The 20015-nt window shown below is 46.0% G+C and overlaps 1 protein-coding gene across 2 annotated transcripts in view; it reads left to right on the top strand.

The window, feature by feature from the left end:
* The first annotated feature begins 11098 nt into the window (after positions 1-11098).
* The window catches only part of HTT (huntingtin), a 144685-nt gene continuing 135768 nt past the window's right edge, over positions 11099-20015 (top strand). For both annotated transcript variants that reach the window (XM_038533184.1, XM_038533183.1), the window contains exon 1: positions 11099-11452. In XM_038533184.1, the coding sequence (XP_038389112.1) occupies positions 11238-11452 (215 nt within the window). In that variant the 5' untranslated portion in view covers positions 11099-11237. The remainder of the gene's footprint in view (positions 11453-20015) is intronic.

The following is a 20015-nucleotide window of genomic DNA, read 5'->3' as shown; positions in this document are numbered from 1 at the left end:
CTAGTAACTCTTTCCCTTGGGCATGACTTCCCGAAGAGGAAGGTGAAGCCCCTTAGCCATGGTGGGAACGTGGGCTCTGTTGCTTGGGGAGAGGGTGCTCGCACCCACGGGCATGGGAGGACCATGGGGGGCTGCAGACTTCTGTGGAGAGGTGGCCATGTCACTGGCCGACTGGTGGCCCTGAGACGCAGAACTGGGGCTTTTTCCTGTGTCCACATGCACAAGGCTTTCAGCAGGAGCTGGGTGAGAAGCCAGGGGCCAGACCTTGGTGACTTTAACCAAACAGCAAGAACTTGATCTGGATGTCATGATATGGCCAAAGGAAAGTGAGCCAGGGTCACCCATGTGCCTGGATTCAGTGTTGCTGTCACACCGTCACGTGTCCCTGGGCAGACACCTGCACCCAAGAGTGCTTCCAGGAGTGCCGTTGACATGGTAGCATTTCTAAAGTTGGGTCTCCACCCATGTTCACGGCAGCCTGGCACACAGCGTGCTTCGGAGGAAGCACCTCCAGCCATGTCCTGTGAGACCAGCAGAAGTCGATCGGAGTGTGCTCTGAACCTGGATGAGGGTACAGCATTTGGTAGGTGCTACCCGTTCAGTAAATAGGTTAGTAATTGTGGAAAAGTAATGCATGCTTATGGTAAACACTGCAGGAAGTTTCAAAGAAAATCCAAATCACCTTTATTCCTGCCACCTGTTTATATTCCGAGGCCTTGAAGACCCTCGGTTATCAATGTGGACACAAGGGCAGTGGTGTGCTGTGCACCTCATTCCTGCTGGGTCTCCATGGGGTGGAGGGTGCTAGCCTGCAGAGCTCTGGCCGGGAAGGATGTCCAGGAGTCAGTCCTCTGTCCTGCTTCAGCTTGTCTGAGCTGAGCCGTCCCGGGCCTGAGGGAAGCATCCTGACTGATACAGTGAATCTGGGAAAGGATTTTACAAGCTGGGACTTTGATGTATTGCTATGCCATTGCCCCCCGCTCTGGTTATAAGCAAGCATGTATTTATTGAGGAGAGTTTTGAAAATAGAATACACAATGAAAAACTCATCTTTAATATCACCCACTGTCCAAAGATAATTCCTATCAGCATTTTATTCTATATTTCTATCATCTGTAGTTACTTATCTCTTGCCATGTCATTTATTTATTTATTTATTTATTTATTTTATTTATTTATCGTTTTGCCATGTCATTTAAATATATCTGGCTCCTTAATCTTTTGGGGCATATTTAGGGCCATTGTTTATCAAACCATCCAAACAATTGTTGCTTCTAGCTTTCTTGTTATTATAAACACCCATGGGTTGGACATCCCTGTACCTACATCTTTGGGCACATATGTGATAATGTTTGTTTATTTTTTTTAGGGTTCGTGATAATGTTTTTAAGGTAGCAGTGAATCCCTTGATTAAAGTGTATGAACAGTTTGTGTGAACCTTACAAGAAAGAGCTGAAGGGATTAAAAGCGGCTCTGTCTGGCAAGCTTTCCCCCTGGTATGGGCAGCAGTGGGGCAGAGGAATGCTGTTTTCTTTACAAGCACTGTGTCTGACTTTTCCTTTGGACCAAGTCGGTATACCAGTGGGATAAACATTGCATTGTGAGAATTATCTGCTTTCCCCAAATAAAGCACAATTACATACTAAAAAAAAGGTGCATGGGCATTTTATTTTATTTATATTTTTTTTGCATGGGCATTTTAAAAGAATATATATTATACACCCATGTGAATAAATTGCTTTTGTGAAAATTTTTAAAAATTTCCAGGGATCCCTGGGTGGCGTAGCGGTTTGGCACCTGCCTTTGGCCCAGGGCGCGATCCTGGAGACCCGGGATCGAATCCCACGTCGGGCTCCCGGTGCATGGAGCCTGCTTCTCCCTCTGCCTGTGTCTCTGCCTCTCTCTCTCTCTCTGTGTGACTATCATAAATAGATAAAAAATTTTTATTTTTTATTTTATTTTATTTTATTTTATTTTTTAAATAAAAAATTTTTTTTTAAAATTTCCCCTTCCCACCAAAAACATCTAACAGTTCTTGCTAGTTTTACCAAAAACTAGGTTTTTATTTTGGTGAAGAATTTCACTAGAAACAAAATATTTTTCTTTATTTTTAAAGTATTTTCTTTATTTTATTTCTTTATTTTTCCTGTGGTCAGACATACACAAAATGTACCCTCTCAACATTGGTAAGTGTCCAGTTCCATGGCATTAAGTACATTCACATTGTCGTGTAGCCGTCCCCACCATCTGTCTCCAGAACTGACCTTGTGAATCTGCCACTCTGTCCCCATTAAACACTAACCATCCACCCTCCCCCTAGCCCCTGGCACCCACCATCTACTATCTGTTTCTTTGGATTTGAGTCCCCAAGCTCACATAAATGGAATCATACAGTATTTGTTCTTTTGTGACTGGCTTATTTTGCTCAGCATAATGTCCTCAAGGTTCATCCACGTTATAGCAGGTGTCAGAACATCCTTCCTGTTTAAGGCTGAATAATGTTCCACTGTGTGGATGGGCCACATTGTGTTTATCCAATTATCTGTTGGTGGGTGCTTTGATTGCTTCCACCTCTTAACTATTGTGAATCGTGGTTCTGTGTACAGTGTACAAATGTCTCTCTGAGACCCTGCTTCCAATCCTTTTGGGTAAATACCCAGAAGTGGAATCACAGGGTCGTAGGGTAGTTCCATCTTTAATTTTTTTGAGGAACTACCATACTGTTTTCCACAGCGGCTGCACCAGTTTGCATTCCCACCAACACTGCACAGGGTTCCTGTTTCTCCACATCCTCCTGAACATGTCATTTTTAATGGCTTTTTGGCATTATCCTAGTATATAAAAGTATGAATATTTCTACCAATGCCTTATTGTTGGACATTTATGCTGTTTCATCTTTGTGATATTAATATTGCTTCAATGACATCTCTATGTCTCCATGTGTCTTAGAATGTTTATCTAAGAATGTCCCTAGGGCAGCACTCTTTAAGTATATGCTAAGTCAGATGGTTTGTGTACTTAAATCTTTTGATGGATGCTGCCAAATTACACATTCCTCTTCAGAAAAGTGATTAATAATTTATTATAAGTAGCAGTTTTTGGAAGTCCTGTTTCCATGGGTTCTTACCAATCCTGGTTAGTCTAATCTTTGCTTGTCCTGTCTTAGGTTCTTATTGAATCGTGAGTGTACTACGTTTGAGTTGCTAACTCAGTTTCCCCTTAGTGCTCACCTTACCTAGAGCATCAGTTTCAGGACGTGGTGATGCAGGCACAACATGTGATTTCATGCCACCTCTCCTCCTGGCTCTGTGGTTTATCATCTACAAAGTGAGGCATGTGGAGTAAGAAAAGTTTCACTGTGGCTCATTCTTTGACATCTCAAGATCTTGACATCTCTTCTCTTAGATCCCGACTCTGAATTAAGCCCATCTCAGAGGACCTCTGGTGCAGCAGGCTCTGGCCTCTTTCTCTTCTGCTCCATTGTGCTATTCCTCTTAACTGCAGGCAGCTGAGTGTGGGTGAAGTTCTTTGAATTAGGACACATTTCTTTCCCTTCTCCACGGAAGAGGAGCCCTGCGGAGAGCCTGCTGTGTGTGCTGGGGGTACTGTGCATCTGTTTGTCATGTGTCATGGCCCAGTAGTTCCTTAAGTCATGGTTTTAAATAGGAAATAGAAATTTTCAGTCTTGATCATCTAATGAGGAAACGACTGGACTTTGGAGTCTTTGCTCAGGAAAGAACATAGCTCTCCTAGAGGAAGGAGTATTGCACCTCACCTAGACCTCATTTATTAATACAGCAGTCAATGCTGGCCAGATATCCTAAAGAAGTCTTCCTGAGCCTTCTCCCAAGGGCAGGTGAAGATTCCCTCCCTGGGCTGAAGCTTTTAGCAGTGAATCACAGACATGGTCATAGCCTTTCTGATGTTTTTAGTCTAGTCACACAACTACCAATAACCAGGGCACTGTCCATCTGGGCTGCTGTAGCAGAACACCTGAACCAGGAAGCTTATAAACAACAGAATTGCATCTCCCACAGTTCTGTCCTCACAAGGCAGAGAGCAGAGAGGGGAAGCAAGCTCTCTCATGACTCCTACAAGGGCACTACTAACCCAGTCATGGGGGTCCACCCTCTTGACCTCCTCTAATCCTAACTATCTGAATAATGGGGAGTTAGCATGAAGATATGGAATGAGAGATGAGTGAACCAAGGACAGATACTGAAGAAGATCTTCAATCTCATTCATGGATACTAAATTACCCAGGTTCCGAGAGGTAGAGCCTATGACCAAAAGTATAGTCAGGGGTGATAGAGAAGAGGAGTGAAATCAGCCAAGGACAAAAATGAAGTAGACAAGAAAGAAACAGGATCACAGGGAAATATTAGAGGTACTCTGACTTTACATTCTTTGTGAGATGCATTTTAAAGACATCAAAATCTTGCAGTACAAATTTGAGTCAGGTGCATAATGTGCATGTACCTACTGCCACTGAACTGTCTACTAAGAATGATTAAGATGGTCAATTTTATGTTCTGTGTATTTTACTACAATAAAAAGGAATTAAAGAATTGAACTGAGATAGAAGTTCCTAATTCCCCAGCTCTGTGCTCTGAAAGGCCCAGAAGCAATGACACCCCCACAGCGATGAGCATACCTGGCACCCAGCTCTTGGTTTGTAAATACCGTTTTCTACTAAAAGGAGTCAGGGCTCCTTAGAGAAGTCGCTGATTCCAGGTTTGAGGAGGGAGGGTTGGGCTGGGAACATCTTGTTGTGACATAAAATAAGAAAGTGCTCAAGAAATGATGGGTCATGGCAAAGGGACACAGGAGCTAGCTCGACGGGGCTTCTGTTGTACTGGGGACAATTCAAGCTTCAACAAAAGAATAATGATGAAACTGGTTACAACATATAATTTTTAAGATTCAGAGAAGAAAAGGAAAGGAGGTGGTGGTTGTGGTATGGGGGAGGAAAGCTCTTCCTCAGAGAGGAGTTCCAGAGAACTATAGGGAACCACCACAAAGGACTTACTAATTATAGAGAAAAATGTGCCTTTGCATTGGAGAAATCTGGCAGCTACCACCTTTACTGAGTGACCAGCCCCAGCCCCACTGAGGGCAACTGACTCCAGGACAAATCCCACCTGTGAAGCCCCCTTCCTAAGGGCTTGATGGAATCTAGCTGACCTCCCCACCAAAGCCATCCAATAAAATATGTGACTCACATATGTAACTTTTAAAAAGTAAAAAACTGCTTTTAATAATTTTTGTTTAACCCAATATATCCAAATATTATTTCTACATGTAACCAGTATCCACATAATAAAATATTTTACATTATTTTGTACTAAGTATTTGAAATCTGGTGTGTATTTTACACTTAAAGCACAACTCAATTCAGAGTTATTACCTTTCAAATGCTTGATAGCCACATGTGGCTAACATATGGGGCAGTGTAGCCACATGCCTATCTTCCAGGTGACAAAATGCAGGGGATACGAGAATAAGTAAAAGCACACCACCAGGAGGCAGTCAAATGCACAAGGGAGGACTTTTCACAAGAAACGGGCCTTGATGCTTTAGAAGGCCAATGTCATTTTAAAAACAACAGCATAGGGGGACTATCTATAAAAAAAAAAAAAATTATGACAACCAAGTGCAATGCATGACCCTTGATTTGATCCTTATTTTAAAAAACTTAAAAGACACATTGGAGCCATTTGGAAATTTCACTCAGGACTGATTGATTTTAGGTGTTGTTAGATAGTTACATGAAAATAGTATTGTGGCCTTTAGTTTTGGAGACATCTGAAGTACTGCGGGGTAGAGTGTGACAATGTCTTCAACTCACCTTCCAGTGATTGGAGAAGTGAAAGAAAATAGGACAAGATGTTAATAACCATTGACTATAGAGGAAAGTGTACTGGGTACCATCATTCTACTACTGATTTCTTGTATGTGTAGAAGAGAAATGAAAAGTGCACTCAGGCTGCTGTATGAAGACCAGGTTTGGGGCAGTAGAAGTGGAAGTAGGGAGCCATGTGGGAGCCAACAGCAGTCAGGCAGGTGGCATGTGTGGAGATGGGAAGAAATGGTCACGTCTGTGCTATAACCGGATGTAGAAGCAACAGTTCATTATAGCCCGGCCTCATCCACTGGGCTATGAGCTCCCTAGAATGGGGATGCATTTTATTTATATTTTATTCAGTCAATTAAATGAATAAATACTTCTTTAGTATGATAAAATAGATATATTGGCTCAGAAGGCAGCATCTTACCTGATGAGAGTATACCCGGGAGGCATTCATGCTAAAAATCAGGAATAAGAGAAGGACGGCCACTCTCAATTGGCATCCTATTTCATATACATAGGAAGAATTTCCACATACAGCAAGGGTGAGCTACAGATCTACCTTTCTGATGAAAATAACAAATCTAGACAAATACAAACATCAAGAGAGTAAGCAACTGTCAGGGCTGACAGGCAGGAGAGAGTGGGAACCCAGAGAGATGAGCCACACATCAGGGTGCCTCCTGCTGTGGAGGGAGGGAGGTCCTGAGAGACTGGGCTAAGTGTGCCTCCTGGGGCAGGGGAACAAAAGTCAAACCCAAGGCAGGCCAAGACTGGGGCCCCAGGCAGGCCACTCTCCATTCTGGGGTCCAGCCCACCCAAGAATAAGGATGAGCTGAGAGTAAGTCAGTCTGGGATGCCCCAGAGGACTTCACAATTGCAACGTGGATTAAGACAGCCTGGGTTTTCTTATGTCTTGAGTTGCTCAGCATTGCAAATAAAATCTTCCCTGGAGAAAGACAATACCTTAAGCTTTAAATTATTCTATAATAATTTACAAATATGATGTCTAGCATACAGTAAAAGATAACCAGGGACACAAGTCAAAACAATACTTGAGAATTAGCAGAAATCATGGACCAGAGAGACATCCCTTTAGAAACTCTGGGCAGTGGGAATCAAGGAGACACAGTCTTCAACAACTGTGCACATTATGTCCAAGACATGAAGAATTCCGCAGGCAACTAGAAACTGTAAAAAGTGGCATGGCATATTGTAGAGTTGAGTGTAAATTCTAGACAGAAAGCTACAAAATTCTAGAACCTAATGGGTAAACAAGGGTTTAAAGACAGAATGGAAACAGCCAGGAAGAGAACTAGTAAAACAAGTGAGATGAAACCACCCAGCATAAAGCACTGACAGGCACCACCACCACCAACATAACCAAGGAAACGGAAGATAGGATAGGATATGGTGAGAACACCTAACATACATTTACCAGGAACACCAGGAAGAGAGAGGGAGAGTGGGACAAAAGAAATACATTGAGATAGTTAGACTGATAGTTTTCCAAACCATGAAAGTCATCAAACTCAACTATTTCCAAACAGATTAAATGAAATGAATCCTGCTGCTAACCAAGCCAGGAATGACCCATACCACAGATGACACACAGTGCAGGCCTACAGTGGAGCTCATTGGAGAAACATGGAGGCAGAGGACCATTAGGAGAAGCACCTGTCCCAACCCTCGCTGGGTGTTAGCTCCAGGCCAGGTGGCTACGGCCACTGGAAGCGTCCCAGGAGAAGGGCCTTGCCCCATGTTATTGTGTGTGTTTATGGGGAGTCAAAAAGAATAGGGAACAGCTGGTTAGCCAGGCAGCACTGGCAGACTTCAGGCTCTGGGCAATAGCTTTGCTACTGAAAAGAACATCCTGATCCTAGACATCTTTCACCAGGGATCGAACATTCTAGAACTTCTAGAATGGGTATCAGCCAGCCTTCCAAGCCTTTCCTGCTGAGCAGCTGACTGCTACATTGCCAATCGGGTTACCCGAGGCCACTGTCAAGAGGCAGGCTCATCTCTCCATACACATGGAGACCTGGTACAGTGCAACTACAGAGAGCCAAAGACCGCAAGAAGATGTTAAAAGCAGACAGAGGGGTAAAAAGACAAGTCACCCTCAGAGGAGCGACCATTAGATCAACAACTGACTTCTCAACAGCCAGAATGAAAAGTGGAAGACAGTGATGTCCAGATCTGTCATCTGCTGCTGAAAGTATCTGCCAACCTTGAATTCTTTACCCAACCAAAAATCTACTGAGAATGAAGGCAAATTGAGGATTTTTTCAGATAAACTGAAACAAGTTTCAGCAATAAAAGGTCCACTGTAAAAGCAACTCTATAGGGTGTTTTCAGGCAAAAGGAAATTATCCCAGATGGAAGATTGGAGATGCAGGAGGGAATGAAGAGGAAGAAAAACAGTAAATGTGGGAGTCAAATGTCGAGTGTGCAAACTAACAGTTACTGTGTCTGTATCTCCTGCAGTATGTGTGTGTACTTAGGCAGCATTAAAATACACTCTCAGTTGGATGAAGCTTTGGGGAAAATGGGCAGGAGCCGCCAAGGCACCCTTGGGAGCTACCAGCCACTCACCTCATTCCCTGTGGCTCGGCCTCACACCCCACAGACTCCTACCTGCTTCGGGATGCAGAGTGGGAGCCAGCCTCCAGCTGCAGTGTGCCCCATTTGTGGGGGGTGTTAGGTGTTAGATATTTATATCTCCCTCTCTCCCTGTGCAGGATCATCACAAGTGTGTTGCTAGGCTTTCGTTTTTAGCTCTCCACCAAAACCTATTCTTTTACATTTTCCCCCCTCAATAGTAGAGGTTTGTTGCAGAAGATTTGAAAAATACAGGAAAACACAAGGATTAAGATATAAATCACTTATGATATCCTTGTTCACAGAGAGTCACTGTTACAGATTTAATGACCAGGTCCCTTTGCTATGTATGTGTGTGTTGTTTTTTTCTCTTCTCTTCTCTTCTCTTCTCTTCTCTTCTCTTCTCTCTTCTCTTCTCTTCTCTTCTCTTCTCTTCTCCTCTCCTCTCCTCTCCTCTCCTCTCCTCTCCTCTCCTCTCCTCTTCTTTCTTTTCTTTTCTTTCTTTCTTTCTTTCTTTCTTTCTTTCTTTCTTTCTTTCTTTCTTTCTTTCTTTCTTTCTTTCTAAGAGGGGGGTTGTGCCCTCCATGGTAGTCCACTCACACATTGTACAGCTTTGCCTGTGTCCCAAGTGCTCACCTCAAACAGGATTTGAACAACTGCATAGCTTCCCATCGTGTGGATGCCCCTCGATTCGTTTCACTGTCCACTCTATCCCATGCTTATGTCATCACTATGTTGCTGTAACAATCAACGTGCTCACATGCACGTGACTGTTTTCCTAGTGAATTACTGAAGTGTCATTGCTGTTCAGGGACTCTGCCTGTGTTTAACGCTTTGGAGACACCAGGCCAAAGTGCCCACCCAGCTGTGTTTACCTAAAATGGCTCTGGTTTGTACTCTGCCAAACTTTTCTCTGAACTTAGAAAATCTGCCTTTGTGACAGTCCCTTTCTATAAGGCTTTCTTGTAAGATATCCTGCCTGGGTTATGGTAAGTTTTGGGCCAGATGACTTCCTGCCCTGGTTGAAGCGGCCACGATCTGCTGTGGGCAAATAAGGTCTCATGACTCATCTGCTCTGGACTGGTTAGAATTTGATTTAGAAGCAATAGAAACAGAGTGATCCAAAGCAATGGTAGTTTAAGCAAATAGAATCCTATTTCTCTCTCACAGATTCTCATCTGACCAGGCTGGAATGGCACCTCCACCCACTCCTCTGGGCCCTGGCTCCTTCCAGCTCCATCACGCCAGGATGTGGCTTACATCCTGGTACCCATCGAGTGCCACTTTTGCCTTACTTAGTTGGTTACAAGCATGTGACGACAGGTTCAGGCCACACTCAAGGGGATCTGATCATACGAAGGCATGGATATCATGAATATCAGGAAGGGGTCACCTGGCTGTCTTAATGTCTGCAGACCACAGCACCCGACACTTGGAGCCTGGCCGCTGTGGCCTGCCATGCCTGAGACCTGGTACACACCTCATTATTAACTTCAGGGAACTAGGCCCTCCAGGCTGGGGGCACATTCTCTGATGTCCTTTCCCTGAAGGGGGGGGGGTCCTGTCGTTCTCCCCTCAGGGGCAATGCTTCTGTGGTGCCGCTGGGCTTCCCTTTATCTGACCACTTGGGACAACTGACTGGCGGTGAGAGAAGGTGGAGTTGTGGCCTGTGGGCAGAGTGGGATCGGGAGGGTTCATAGTGCATGCATCAACCCCCGTCCCTTCTCCCCTCCCCAGGCAACTCTCTCTGGGGCCAACCCACTCCCTGCCAGGCAGGGTGCCCCCTGATGCGCCACCGCCCTCTGTGGTCCTCTGCTGGCTCACTTCCTCGCCTCCAAGGAGTGGGGCTCTGGAGCCCAGGACCCTTCTCAGAGCCTACCCACCCTAAGCAGGAGGTGCCCTGCAGACCTCTGTGGAGCAAGGGTCTTCTCCTCCAAGCGAACCCGTTAGGGTTGGGCCATCATTGCTATGCGTGGCGCCTCTGGGGTCTAAGTGGCTGCTCGTGGCACCAGCCACAGACTCTGCGGGCTGCAGGCACTGACCCGGCAGGTTTCTACCGGGTGCCTGTCCTAGGCCCTCCCCTCCCCTCCCCGCCTCGCCGTGCCTCACCCCCCGCCCTGTCACCTCTGCCCCGCCCCCTGCCCCCCCCCCATCCTCTGCCTGGCGCGCCCAGCCGTTCCCGCCCCAGGTGCCTCACCGCCGCGCCCCCTGCCACGCCCGCCCTCTTTGTCCCGCCCCCCGCCCGCCCCCGTCCTCTCTGCCCCGCCTCACTGCCCGCCCCCACCCTGCACCCTGTGCTTTGCCCCGCCTCCCACCCTGCGCCCTACCTCCTCCGCTCCGCCCCTCCCGCCGCAGGTGCTTCCCCGCCGCGTCCCCTGCCTCGTCCGCCCTCTTTGCCCCGCCCCGGCCCCGCCCCCATCCTCCGCCCCGCCGGGCCCCGCCCCGCCCCCACCGGAAAGTGGGGCTGTGATCTCAGCCGCGCGGCGGTGCTGGGAGCCGAGCGGGCGGGCGCGGGAGGGGCAGGCGGCGCTTAGGCCGGCGCTTAGGCCGGCCATTGGCAGAGGTCTCCGCCCCGGGCTGTCAATCCCGCCGCCCTGGCCCCGCCCCGCCGGCGCAGCGTCGAGAGACGCACGGCCGCGGGGGCTGCCGGGACGGGTCCAAGATGGCCGGGCTCCTTGGTTCCGCTCATGTCCGCGGCCTCGAGCCCCATTCATTGCCGCGTTGCTGAGCGCCGCCGCCGGTCGGCTCGAGGGCTCGGGGGGCTGTCCCCGCGGGACGGGAGGCCGCCATGGCGACCCTGGAAAAGCTGATGAAGGCCTTCGAGTCCCTCAAGTCCTTCCAGCAGCAGCAGCAACAGCAGCAGCAGCAGCCTCCGCCGCCGCCACCTCCTCAGCCTCCTCAGCCGCTGCCGCAGGCGCAGCCGCCGCTACCGCAGCCGCCCCCGCCGCCCCCGCCCCCGCCGCCCCCGGGCCCGGCGGTGGCCGAAGAGCCGCTGCACCGACCGTGAGTACCGCCTCGCGGCAGTTCCGGCCCCGCGACGGCGGGGGGCTGCGGCGCCCCTGCAGACCCCGGCCCCGCGGCTCCCCGAACCCCGGGCGCGCACCGCCGCCCGTCCTGCGGCCAGACCCGGCCCCGGGGGTGTCTGCGCCCCTCGGCAGGCGGACTCGGGCTCGCCGGCCGCCCCCGAGGGCACCGAGGCGGGCACGGCCTCGGCCCCCCGCCTTTCCCGGCGTGCGAAGTTAGGGGAGGAACTTGCTGCTTTGTATCTGCACGAAACGGGCTGTGCTGTGGGCAGAACTTGGATAGCCGAGGCCGCCGCTTCCCTTCCCCCTGGGCGTCCCTGAGAGGAAGGAGCGCGGGCGCCGGACACCCCGCCGCGAGCCGGGCTTGGGAGCGAGCGCGGGGGGTGGGGCGGGGGGAGAGCGGTGACATCATGCCTTCAGGCCGCGGGGGCGGGGAGGGCGCGGGAGTGCGGCCCCGGCGCCGCGGGGCTCTTCTCTGCGCCTCGAGGCTGCCTTCCCGCATCCTCCCGAGGCGTGTCCGCTGGCATCAGGAGGAGATCCGCTCGCGTGTCTAAGCTCAAGCTGGTTTGCAGACCCAAGGAAGTGGTGAGCTGCTTAGAAGGTCATTATTAGGAAGAGTCGCCTGAAGTTTATTGCCTGTGTTCACTTGGCAATAAAAACAACCCGTTGCCGAGAGGGAGGTTCAGCGCTGGGGGAGGAATGATGTGCATTACACCAGCTCGGAGTTCGGCTTGCCTGCGGTCCCTGTGGGTGGCTCCTGTTTCCTTCGCTGGAGACGCCTGCGTGCTACTGTTTGGAAGCTAGGGGTCTCTGCTGCTCGTGCCTGGAGACCGCTCCTGCCGGCGGAACCCAGGTACTTTCCCCGGGCTCCGTGAGCTCGGGAGTGCGGGAGTGCTCGGCGGCGGTCCGGGCCTCTCTCCCCCGGCGTCTGGGTTTGCCATCTGGATGCGTGGTGGCATTTAATGAGGACAGTTTCCAAGGGGCAGCCCCTTTATAATGTCACGTTCAATTTTAGTAGTGTTTTTTTATTCTTTGTGTTTCTGACGTGGTCCTTGCCATGTCTTGAGAGTTCAATTAGAAAATGACTTGGGGAGTGATGTTGACTTGGCTGTTAGGATAGACTTTAGAAGTAAATTAATTTTTCTTCTAAGAGGTGAAAAACCTGTTTGGATGCTTCGAGAAAAAAAATACTTAAAAAATAATTTGAGTTCTTTCTACATCAGGTAATTTATCATCATAATTCATCCCAGACTTTTATTGGACTGCCTCTCTCTAGGAGGTAGATGTCATGGAAGTTCACACATTGCATGGGTCTTGTATAACAGGAAGCGTTAAGGAGGGAGGGCTTTGGGTGGGAAGGGAGACCTTACTGCTGTCACTGTAGGCTTGTTCAAATACTTGGTCAGTCTAAAAATGTGCCATCTGTTTCTTACACTGATTTGACAGAATCTGAATTTGTTTATCTTCAAAATATGGGTATAAAGTAGGTTTTTTTTTTTTCTAAAACTGCCCTTGCAAAAGTAGATAGATGTTGTTTTATTACCCTATTTTAAGGTCATATGTGATTGACTTATTTAAAAAGCGTAATTTATTATTTTCATGTAAATAGTACACTCCCATGATGCAAATTCTTGAATTACAAAAATATAATAATTAAAATGTCTCTCTTCCGTCTGTTTCTCCTGAGTACCTAACTGTGTTCCCAGAGGCAAGCTCTCTTAAACTTCTTCCTTCTGTACCCTTACAGATAGAACCCATGGATACATGAAGAGAGATTTCGAGTTATTTAAAATAGAAATATTTCAGAGTAGTAACTTTTAAAGCTTCCTAGCATGCTCTGAAATCAACTACATTGATGGGCCTAATAGTAGTTATTTTAAATAAAATACATAAATATCATATTTGTAGGCACTTTGCTGTTGAGAAAGTAGAAATTTATGAATTTTGAGTAACAGACTCTGCTTACAAGTTTGGATCCTGGCATTTCTGTTCAGGTGCTTCAGCTGAAAAATCCATTCCCCAAAGCAGGATTGTCCAAAAATGATTTAGAAAGTATCTGTTCTATTTTTATGGTTCTCTTCTGTTGTGTGGAGCTGTAGTGTCACAGCCATGCGTGGGCTTTAGTGCCTGCTTGCTGCTCAGCATGTAGGATGCAGGGATGCTGGGGTTGTGGGAGGGGACCGGCTAGAATCTCAGCAGGGCTGGCATGCAGGGGAGTGCCAGAGGTGGGGACGGTCCTAACTCTATTATGAGATAGTTGACATTTGTGTTTAGTGCTTTTCTTACTGTCCTTCAGATTCCCACCTGGTTTCCACCTGACTTTAGTTATTCATCCATCGATAAATATTTACTGAGCATCTAATGTATGCCTCTGTGCTAATAGTTGCAGGGCTGCAGCAATCAACAGATAAAGCTCTGCCCTTGTGGAGGTTTCATCTTAGAGAGGGACATAGAAAATAAACAAGATGGATAAGTAAAATATAATCTAAAGTGTGTTAGGTAGTGATAAGTGAAGGAGGAAGAGCAAAGCAGGGAAAGGAAGTTGGAAATGTTAGTACTGATAAGGGGTTGACATTTTAGGTAGAATGTCCAGGGAAGGACCATGGAGACTGTGGCTCTTGAGTAAACAAACACTTGAAGAACGTTAAAGATATAGCCACTAAGGTGTAGGGAGGGGGCATTCCGGGCTAGCAGGCAGGTCTAGAGGCCCCCTGTGTGAGGAATACCAAGGAGGTTGGTTTGGTTGGGTGAATTAGTTAGAGGGGGAGACTCTCCTTCTCTCCAAGAAGAAGAGAGAGAGCCATACCAGATGAGTAGGCCCTTGCTTGTAGGTGGATTAAAGACGTTGGTGTTTATTCTAGGTGAGATGGGAAGTCATTGCAGGGCTTGGTGAAAGGAGTGGCAGGATTTGAGTTCCATTTTACATGAATCGTGGTTGAGGACAGAACGAAGGGGAGCATGGGCCGAAGCAGGAAACCAGTTAGGAAGATATTAAAGTGATCCGTGAGAAATGGTGGTGGATTCTGTCGTGATCCTCTCAGTGGCAAGGTAAAAGGTGACTGAATTTTGAAGGTAGAACCAACAGGACTTGTTCCTCTCTGCTAAGTGTGAGGTGATTTAGCTGAGGCTGATGTTTTCAGTCAGGATATATTTAGCTGCAAATAATGGGAAACCCTGCTGCAGTAGCTGAAACGGCAGCTTTATTACAGAGTTTATTACAAGACGAAGAGTCTAAGGAGGCTGAACGAGATGAGGGACCTGGGCGCTTCCTTCTTCTTCCCTCCTCCCTTCCCTCCACCGAATGTGGGACTCGAACTCACGACCCTGAGATCAAGAGGTGCACGCTCTACTGTCTGAGCCAGCCAGGCACCCCACACTTTCTTATTCTTAATTTGTAAGCCCTAGTCCTCATTCTTTCTCATTTTTTAAAGTTATTTGTCCTTTTTTTGTAGAATCGACAGCATTCTTTATATATTCTGGACACTGGACCCTTATCAGATACATGATTTTTAAAACATTCTTCTTTTTTGTGGATTGTCTCTTCATCTTGGTAGTGTCCTTTGAAAGCACAAAAGTCTTCAATTTTGAAGTCCAGTTTTTATTTTGTCTTTGGTTGCTGTGCTTTCAGTGTCATATCTATGAAACTCTTGGCCTAATTCAAAGTCACAGAGATGTATGACTCTTATGTTTTCTTCTAAGAATTTTAGAGTTTTACATTTAAGTCTGATCCATTTTGAGTTAATTTTTATATATGGTGTAAGGTAAGGGTCCAGCTTCATTCTTTTCATGTGGATGTCCAGTTGTCCCAGCACCATTTATTGAAGAGATTCTTCTTTCCCCATTGACTTATATTGGCACCCTTGTTAAAAATTAATAGCCAATAAACGTACAGATTTATTTCTGGACTTTCTATTCCCTTGATGTAAATGTCTCTTCTCTACTAATTCTATAAGTCTTGATTACTATAGTTTTTTAAATTTCATTTATTTTACTTTTTTTTTTAAAGATTTTATTTATTCATGAGAGACACACACACACACACACACACACACACACACAGAGGCAGAGAGAGGCAGGCAGAGATACAGGCAGAGGGAGAAGCAGGCTTCATGCTGGGAACCCGATGTGGGACTCACTTCCTGGTCTCCAGGATCACACCTGGGTGAAACGTGGTGCTAAACCGCTGAGCCCTCCGGGCTGCCTTATTATAGTTTTTTAAATCACAATTTCAACTAATGAAATTTGAGCCTCCAGCTTTGTTCTTTTTTTAAGATAGTTTTGGCTCTACTGGGCCCCATACATTTCTATATGGTTGTAAGGTCTGATTGTCACCTTCCACAAAGAAGCCAGGTAGGATTCTGATAGAGATTGCACTGAATCTGTAGTAGATCAATTTGGGAAGTATTGGCACCTTAACAATATTATTCCCGATTTATGAACATTGGCAAAGTTTTTATGTAAAGGGTCAGATAGTGGGCCTTTTTAAGGCTTTGTGGGCATGGTGTCTGTTGCAATTATTTAGCTCTGCCATGGTAGAATAGAAGCAGCCGGAGGCAATATGTAAATGAATGAGTGTAGGTATGTTCCAGTAACATTTTATTAATGACATTGAAATTTGAATCTCCTGTGATTTTCATATGTCATGAAATATTATTATTATTATCAACCATTTAAAAGTGTGAAAACATTTCTTAGGTCCCAAAACAGGCTGGCTGTAGTTTACCTGCCCCTAGATTAAATATGTGGGACAGCTTTTGTGAGGCATTTCTTTTCTGGTTACTTTCTATTAACTAGTTTAAAAAATTATGAAAGTTAAACATATATATCATAAAACATTTTCAAACAGCACAAGATGAAAAACAAAGCCCTCCTCCCAGTCTATCCTAGTCTTATTCCCTAAAAATAATAATTATTAAACTTCTCTTGTCATCTTCTCTGATTTTTAGATTCATATTCAAGCATTTAAATGTGTCCTTGTTTTTGAGATGACTGAGATGGCCCTGTATTTCTCATAGAGCAGTATATTGCAGACATTGTTCCCTAGGGGTACATTTAATTTTTCCTAATTGCTGTGTAATAGTGTAGAATTTCTTGTTTATTTATTTATTTGGAGATGAAATTCACATAACATAAAATGAACCATTTTAAAGTGTATAATTCAATGACAGTTCGTACATTGACCGGAATTTCTTTTTTTAATAGGGCTTTTGGAGCTGTAAAGGGGGAGGTTTCACATTGTCCTGGCTTTCACATGGACTGATGACTAAGTAGAGTCCCCACCCCCATTACTTCTAGTTCTTGAAAGTGAGCCAGCCATCTGGTGAACTACCTTGGAGTGGGTCTACCGGCAAGACATTTAGTCTTATTCAGACAAGGAAAAATAAAACACCGTATAAGACATTGTTTATTGTTGTGAGTCTTAGAATTGAATCAGCTCATGTACTAGAATATGTGTTAGAGACATGATCTGCCATAGATTCTTGCTGCTCAAAGTGTGGTCTCAGGGCCAGCAGTTTGCTGTCACTTGTGAGCTTATAAGGAATACAGAATCTTTTCCCCACCTGAGACATACTGAATCAGAGTCTGCATATTGACACGTTCTGTGAGCAATCTGTGTGCACACTGAAGCTTGTAAACCCCCCTCTGTAGCTGGTCAGGCTCTGTTGTTAACAATGCTGTCAGCATTTGGGAGGGAAGACTTGGGCTGCTTCTCTGTGTCCAGATGTAGCTGAGGCAGTCACTTCTCTGGCCCAGGGCCATTGAGCATTTGTGTAGCCCCAAAGCTTTTGTAACCCTGATGCATGAGCTGCGGTGGGCATGAAGAGCCCCCAGTTTCTGGGAATGGGGTCTTAAGTGGGGAACTGAACTTGATGACCTGGAAGGAGTCCTTTCAACCAAGTGCTGGTTTTGTGCCAGGCCCTGTTTTGGGCCCTGGGGCTACAGCAGTAAGACCAACGGTGTTGAATACTATGGGGAGAAAAAACAAAACAGAATAAGGGGGAGAAGAGGTGTGCACTTTTATTTAGGGTATAAAGTGCATTGAGAAGGTTCTGCTGGAGCAGAATGGTTGGATATCTGGAAGAAGAGATCCAGGGAGAAGGAACAGAAAACTGAGTGTGTGTCCCATACTTGAGGGAGTAGTAAGGAGGCTGGTAGCTGCAGCAAAATGAAGGGCAGAATTAGGGACGCGAGGTTACAGAGATGAGGGTCAACCAAATTGGGCTTTGTGCACTAATGTCACTAGTCCTTTGGACTTTACTCTGCCCAGATGCATACTTGTGTGGTAAAACAGGTGATCTAATTTATGTTTGTGAAAGATCGCTTTGACGGCACCAAATGCTGGCACAGACAAAACTGGCTTGGTCACTTAATCATTGCTGGTGGGCACAGAAAATGGTATGGCTACTCTCAAAAAGTTTGGCAGTTTCTTATAGAACTGAATGTACAATTACTATTTGACTTGACAGTTGTACTCCTGAGCATTTATCCCAGAGAAATGAAAATTCTGTTCACACAAGAATTTGTACACAAGTGTTTATAGTAGATTTACTCATAATATTCAAAATCTGCAGTCAGTTTGGATGTCCTTTGGCAGGTGAATTGTTAAACTGCTCAGCTCTGGATACTTGACACAACTGAGGTGACTCCCTAAGGAAATCATGTCCTTGAAAATAGCCAAATCCTGAAAGGCTACAAACTATAATTCTATTTATGTATCATTTTTGAAATGGCAGGGTTTTTGGAATGGAGACTAGATGAGTGATTGCTAGTGGTAAGTAGGGAGGAGGGGCAGGAGGTGGCTGTGGCTCTAAGAGGGGGGCCCTTGTGGTGATGGAAATGTTCTACTGTGGTAGATCCATAGACTTACACATCTGATAAAATTGTATAGAACTAAACACATACACAGGAGTGAAGAAAAGGCTTTTTTCATTTAGCTTAACATTGGTTTTTTGAAATGTACCTTTTTCAGGTAGTGGTTGTTACTGTATTTAGTTAGATCCTGGTAAAGGTTTTATTTTTATTTTTTAAAGATTCTATCTATCTATCTATCTATCTATCTATCTATCTATCTATCTATCTATCTATCATCTATCAGAGAGAGAGCCAGAGAGCACAAGCAGGGGAAATGGCAGAGGGAGAAGGAGAGGGAGAAGCAGGCTCCCCGTTGAGTAGAGAGCCTAAGGTGGGACTTGATCCCAGGACCCTGAGATCATGACCTGAGCCAAAGGCAGACACTTAACCGACTGAGCCACCCAGGCGCTCCTTATTTTATTTTTGAGAGAGAGAGAGAGAGAGCAAGCAGGGGGAGGGAGAGAGACAAGCAGACTGTGCTGAGAACAGAGCGCAACATGGCTTGATTCCCTGAGACATGAGCCAAAATCAAGAGTCCGGATGTTTAATTGACTGAGCCACTCAGGTGCTCCAAGAAAGGCTTTATTTTAATGGTCTTTTTCTATGACACAGATTGTAGATTGGGGAAGTCTTAGAGTCCTTGGTTCCCCTAAGCCACAGCACTTTTATTTTTAAATTAGGTATGATACATAATTCCACAGTAACTTTTGGTGTCCCTTCCTTCTTAAAATTTGAGAGCGCCCTAATGTTTTAGGAGCACTCACATTAATACAGTACTTACTGAAAGTGAAGTGGTGGCGGCGAGGAGTCAGGGGTTTGGGGAGCCCTCAGTCCTGCTTGCTGGGTGGGAAAGTATGAAGGAAAAGGAGTATGAAGAGCCAGGAGAGCTAAAGACAGGCAGTGTTTTTCAAGTCCCTTTGGATTCTGGGCCTTTCCCCTGCCAGGCCTCAACCTGGAACCATATTTTTCAACCATAGTCTTAAAATAATATGATATTAACAATAAGAATTTAGATGAGGGCTTGAATTCCCCTTCCTAGAATGAATTCTTTGGTAATTGTTTTAATGGGTCATAGTGCCCTGCCCTGTGGAGGCCTTACCTCTTTCCACCTCCTTGCCAATGTATGGTTCTGTGCAGATTGCTTCAGTACATAAGAGCAGCCAACTGAAGTTAGTTTGCATTTTGAAGGTGAAATTAACATGATGACGTTTACAAAAGTTGGGGGAGAGTGGGGACTGCTTACCCTGTTCATCCAGTGTCTGCCTAGAACAAGGCGGTTCCATTACTTTTCACATAGAACAAATCAGTTTGACCTATGGGTTCATCAGTCAAGTTAAATCCCATGGGGGAATGAAGCAGTTGTGGTTTTCCTAAATTTCCAAGTTTGCTTATTGGACAAAATAAAGTAGGAAGGAGGTATTTCAAGTGGGGACCATAGGCTGTATAAGAATTGAGTTTGAAGATGCACAACCTAAACAACTGAGTTAATCTGAGTGATCAGAATTCCCTGAAGACTGGGGAATGTGGGGCTGGAAAGTAGCCTGAGGCTGTGTTCTAATGGGCTTGGTTAGGCCTGGTTTGGGAGTATTCATTCAAGGGCAGTGGCTTGTGCTGTGTACATTGGGTCGGTGTGCTTACCACTTTCAGTAGGTAATACTGGAAGGATTGTTCTCCCCTTTTCTGATTGTTTT

The sequence above is a fragment of the Canis lupus genome, chromosome 3 (assembly GCF_011100685.1).
Source record: "Canis lupus familiaris isolate Mischka breed German Shepherd chromosome 3, alternate assembly UU_Cfam_GSD_1.0, whole genome shotgun sequence".
In the NCBI taxonomy this organism is placed as follows: domain Eukaryota; kingdom Metazoa; phylum Chordata; class Mammalia; order Carnivora; family Canidae; genus Canis; species Canis lupus.
This window is presented reverse-complemented; position numbering and strand designations above follow the sequence as displayed.